Source organism: Gossypium arboreum, chromosome 13, assembly GCF_025698485.1.
Source record: "Gossypium arboreum isolate Shixiya-1 chromosome 13, ASM2569848v2, whole genome shotgun sequence".
Lineage (NCBI taxonomy): Eukaryota > Viridiplantae > Streptophyta > Magnoliopsida > Malvales > Malvaceae > Gossypium > Gossypium arboreum.
This window is the reverse complement of record NC_069082.1, coordinates 121,265,909-121,271,516: the sequence shown is the minus strand read 5'-3', so window position 1 is coordinate 121,271,516 and position 5,608 is coordinate 121,265,909. Positions and strand designations below refer to the sequence as shown.

At 30.8% G+C, this 5,608-nt stretch overlaps 1 protein-coding gene across 1 annotated transcript; it reads left to right on the top strand.

The window, feature by feature from the left end:
* Window positions 1-1,159: 1,159 nt before the first annotated feature.
* Window positions 1,160-2,398, top strand: LOC108462584 (ankyrin repeat-containing protein At5g02620-like). Its single transcript, XM_017762517.2, has 4 exons — window positions 1,160-1,441; window positions 1,500-1,670; window positions 1,756-1,798; window positions 1,845-2,398. The coding sequence occupies exons 1-4, from the start codon at window positions 1,160-1,162 to the stop codon at window positions 2,396-2,398; spliced, it is 1,050 nt and encodes a 349-aa protein (XP_017618006.2).
* The last annotated feature ends 3,210 nt before the right edge of the window (window positions 2,399-5,608 follow it).

Here is a 5,608-nt window from a genome sequence, read left to right as displayed (position 1 = left end):
ATGTCAAATCTTTTTCATATATTGTTTATTTTGAACCGTTCTTTGGTAGTATGAGTTTTAAATCTTGATTATTCCATTTGTTATCAATTTTAAACTTTTATTCTATTTACTTTGAATCATTTTTAGCATGTTATTTTACTTCGTTTGTCTTTGGTTATTGATAGTTATTAAAAGTAATATACATTGTGAATATTGTCATTACATGTGCTAGAAATTATTTATTAACATCTTCATATTGTGACATTCATTAATATTGTATCTAATTCGTGTTTCATTATTTCATACTCTATTTTACACTTTTGTTTTACTTGACTCAAATCATATTCCGTATTAAACCTAAAAAGCTAAATATCCTTTTATATTTCAAAATACACAAACTTCCGATAAAGATTAAAGGCAAACTTGCTCCCGAAGATTTAAACGTCACGTCCTAACTTACTAGATGTGACACCTTACTATCTTGGGACGAGTAAGCCTTTGATGCTCGTTTCAACGTAATTAGGCGTTTTAAAATTAGCATTCATGAGAAGGGATCGTATTTTAAAATTTATTTTCAACTTTCGACTTCAAGACAATAAGTAATCGATTAGGTACCAATTTTGGGCGTAACGAAGGTGCTTACCCTTCCTCTCACGTAACCGACTCCCGGATCCATTTTTTCAATTTTCATAGACCAAAATCATTTGTTTTGATAAATCGAAATATTTTATTGAAACGACTAAATTTCTAGGTGATCCGATCACACCTAAATAAAAAATATTAGTGGCGACTCCATTTTCGTTTTTAAACAAGTCCACGTCCTTTTTCAAAAAATGGTTTCGACAATTTTAATTTATGTGAATTTTTTGTGTTGTAACACGCACTACAGCCAACACAAGGAAATGGATCCTAAACTGCATCGAGCTATAATAAAAGGTGACGTAGCTTCCATGAGGGACTTGGCAAGCTCAGACTCAAGATTTGTTCTTCTCCAAGTGACACCGCAGGGAGACAACATCGTTCATGTTGCAGCCAAACATGACGTGAAGCAAATTGCAGATGCGTTGGTTCAATTTCCGCAGAGCAACTTCTGCATCAAAAGAACTCAAAAGGCAACACTCCACTGCACATTGCAGCAAGGATGGGGAGTTTAGAAATATGTCAACTCCTTATAAACCATATGAGTGGTGGCAAAATCGAAGCAGGAGAAAAACTGATAATGGTTGTGAATAAGAACCATGATACTGCACTTCATGATGCAGTAAGAAATGGTCATGAGGAGATAGTGAATTTGTTGATTACAAGAGATCCGAAGTTAGCTCTTCTAACAAATAATGTGGGGGAGTCCCCACTCTTTATCGCTGCGGATAAGCGACATGACCGAATTGCTAAACCTATCTTGAACGTGGCTCCAGATTACTCCATCGAGGATAGGAACAAAATGAATGTCTTACATGCAGCTGTTATTCGGTAATTTCATTCTTGCAAACCATCTGACTCACAAGGGCTTTATAAATCAGCAAGATAATGAAGGTAACACTGCTTTGCACCTTGCCGTTTTGCGAGGACATCATGGTAAGATCTTCAAATCTATGATCGAAGATGTTCGGGTAGACAAGGCAATCGCAAACTCAGCTGGTCACACCGTTATCGATATTCTTCTCATGCAAGAACAAAATATCATCTTCAAGGTATGACATGATCTCAAATTTTGGGTCCTGCTCCAATATTTTGCACCCTACTACTGATACTGAAATGCTATTTCTAAACTTGCAGTGGTGTATCACGACGTTTGTTGCAATCTATGAAGGCCTAGAAAGTTAATTTTGAAGTTGCAATCAACAGAAATGGTAAAAAAAAAACAGGAGGAAATAAGGCAAGAAAAAAAGAACAGGGCGAGACACAACAATCAGAGAGAAAATTAGAGCCTGCGACGGCAATTGACGAACAAGATTTAGTAGGCGAAGAATATGCTAGATTCAGAAAGCTTAATTTCAACCAAGTTCAGCAAATAGCGAGCACCAATTTACCGGTAATAACAATCATTGCAACAGTGTCGTTTGCAGCAGGTTTTATTATGCCTGGTGGGTACGTAGGTTATGGCCCAAATGCGGGAATGCTGATTCTAAGCCACAAGTTTGCTTTCAGGGTATCTGCTATAGCAAACGTTTTAGCCTTTAGCTTCTCCAACGTATCCATGAGTCTCCATTTCTACATTTCACTTAAACAGAAGCTTGATGTCCTTGCTTTCTACACAAACTACACCACACTCTTGACAAGCTTGGCTATTATTCCAATGGCCGTAGCTTTTGCTTCAGGCTCCTATATTTCATTATCCTTTACTCCCGCCTTCGCTAAAACAGTTCTTTCTTTTGGATGTTCCGCCTATGCGTTCCTTTATTATCTTTGGTTCTACTAACCCCAAAACTTTAAACCATCTAGCTCACAAACACACACATACATTTGTATCTCTAAAATAAAATATAACAAAATGAATTCAAATCACAGTTGTACCAGGAAATAAAGTATCTTTTTTTATTTTGCAAAGGCTCATTCGAAATATGCGACAATCTAATTAAAGACATGAGGTTTGAAAAATAGATTTGGAAAAAAAAATTTAATTAAAATATGAGACAGATTTAATATTCATTCAACATTTAAGGTCAAGTCTCACACAATTCTTTTATATTTTGTAAATTTTAAATATTATAGATAAGTGGTTGTTATAACCTATAACAATATCCGAAATTCAGATCATTTTATTTTATTTTATTTTTCAAATTAAAAATATAATTTATTAATAATATTATTAATAGGTGGAACTTAGACTATACCTTTAATAAAATTTACAATTGTAATTCTTTTTATTTAAAAATAGTTTTAATTAATATAATATATTAACATATTTTTACATAGAAAAGTAAATATTTTAATAAAATAACATTTTAACTAAAATTTATTGTTTTTAAGAATAGAATTAATTTTATTGAAATTTAAAATAAGTGATTGTTATAAAAAAAGTAATTTAGTAGATTTGTAATAAAAGTAAAATAAAACGTAAAAAAAAATACAGGAAATATGATTTCTTTGTACTTTTCCCAGATTTTACATGGAAGTTTTGCAAAGGAATTGAATGATACTATTATGGTCAATGTTTGCTCATGCCCTCACTCTAATTCAATTTGAAGCCTGAATTGTTGGATTTTAGAAGCATCATTCACATGATGGAATCCATTAAGAGACAACTTAAGACTGGGTCGAGAGACAAGTATTCAGTGGACATCAATTACGTTTATGCCTTGTGTTGAAAGGCATATCCTTTTTAGGTTTTTTCATGATTTTAAATTAATCATATTTTTATATAAATATCAACTCAACTCCACAAAACATTAGTTACCAAGCCATTGCCTATTTTAGGACTAAGTAAGAATTGCTGAGTCTAAACAACATTATAAAAATCACATGAAATTGACTATTTCAACTTTGATTCACAAAGCAAAATTAAAAGGTTAATATGGACTTGGTAGTTTCGTATTTTATTTGGCGTTCAAGCCCCGTGACTTTCCTCCTTTTTTTCTAAGAGTCAAACATCAACAAACCTTGTATAAATATATGTACAATAACACCAAATTTTTCATTATAAAAATAAAAATCACTCTCTTTTCATAATTCCAAAACTATGGTTTCTTTTAAAGTTACCAACTTCACTGTTACATTCATTTCCGCCATTGTTTTGCTGCTCACCTTTCAACATGTTTTGGCCACCAGACCTCTAGATGAAGTCCCCTCATTCAACCACAATCTTATACTTCAATCACTTCCAAGGGGTCCAGTGCCACCGTCCGCAGGAAATCCATGCACGAATATACCCGGACGCAGCCGTGGACGGTGCATGTTGACTGAAATGAATGCCGTAGGCCGTGGTGGTGGTGGTGGTGACCCTCATCTTGCACCACCGGCGTTTCCTGAGTTCCTCGTGAAATTTGGTGCAGCATCGGCCGGTAGTAATGAAACTGGTCAAAAATAAGATTTTTTTTTCAATAGCTTCTTTTATTTTTATTTTTTCTCATTGATGTATTATATAACATACAACTTTACCCACAACATTTCATAGGAAAAAAAATTTAAGAAATGTAATTGTTGTGAAATTCATCAAAACTAATGTTAAACAATTCACTAATTGACATTATTTAATTCTTGTATTATTCTAGCACTTATTACCAATATATACGTGAACCATATAAATTTTACATGGCTCATGACAAGTTGGATTTGCAGTGCATTTTTAAAATAATAAATCGATTTTACGTTAATTTTATGGTATAACCATAATCCAAATTCAAATTATTTCACGAGTAACCAAAGTTTAAATTTTAGAGTGAATCAAAGAAAAGTTCAATTTTTACAGACTAATACACAAATTTTTGTTATTTAGTTGATATGTACAAAAAAGTTATTTAATAATCGTTCCATTAAAATATTAAAACCCATCATCAATACAAACAGATAATCAAATAACCCATTAAAATATATAATTTATAATATAGATTATGGTAGGAAAACTATTGTGAAAGTAAAAATATTTGTGCTGGAGGATAACTTTGAATGTTTTTTTTCTTATTCCTTTTCTGTGTGATATTTTTAGTGGTCAGACACTTGTATTGTTTCCAAGACCACTAGTTTAATTTGACCCAATCAAGATTCAAGGCAACGCCCACTTTTTCTTTTTTTTCCATTTTCTAAAACCTCCCCCGTAAGGTGAAGTTTTTTAAAGTTTTGGATTTAGTTTTTTGTATTTTATGTGATTAATTTTAGTTTTTATATTTTTTTATATTTAAAATTTTAGTCCTAATTCGAATTATAGTAATTAAATTTATTTGGTTAAATTCAATTAATAATCTTGTACTATGCATATACATGTAGATTTGGTCTATATTTCTCAATGGAATAAGTCCTTATATTTTTAAATTTTAAAATTTCAATATTGACAAAAATAACAGCTGTTTATCTATTAGTTGAAATTTCAGTGAATATCGACAATACATTACACATATCATAATATGTTTGTCACATCAAATTTTAAAAATAACAAAATCTAATGAATTTAACAGTTGTCATTTGCAAAGGATTGAAATTTAAAATTTTAAAATAAATAAAATTAAAATTACCAAATTAAAATATAAAAGTTAAATCCATAATATCTATAAAGTACAAGGACTAATACTTTTTTCAAAAGGTGAAATTATACCCATTTTTATGTTTTGTGTGGATTCAGTTATCTTACTATAATTTAATCAATTTCAATTCTTTACATTTTCAAAAAGAAAAATCAGTCTAAATCTTACCAATTTTCGTTTGATTTGTTAATTTATTTGACATAATGTTTTCATTAAAATATATACACCTGAGTTATAGCTTTGATGTAATATGAACGCTTGTGTATATTGATTTTCCACATTAATTTTTTATTGAAAATAATCTATAACTGTAGATATATAAAAAACCAATATTTAATATTGGAATTAGAAAAATAAAATAAAATAAAGCATCTTCATCAACGCATCTTCCTCTTTCAGACTTGAGAAATTTAACGTAATCTATGATTTATGAAGGATGCTTTTGGTTTCTG

What these genes read in the sequence shown, in the direction of transcription:
- LOC108462584 (XM_017762517.2), top strand. Translation starts at nt 1,160, where the DNA reads ATGAGTGGTGGCAAAATCGAAGCAGGAGAAAAACTGATAATGGTTGTG. An exon ending in TGAATGTCTTACATGCAGCT is followed by an intron (nt 1,442 to 1,499) that starts GTTATTCGGTAA and finishes TTTATAAATCAG; the next exon opens with CAAGATAATGAAGGTAACAC. An exon ending in AACAAAATATCATCTTCAAG is followed by an intron (nt 1,671 to 1,755) that starts GTATGACATGAT and finishes CTAAACTTGCAG; the next exon opens with TGGTGTATCACGACGTTTGT.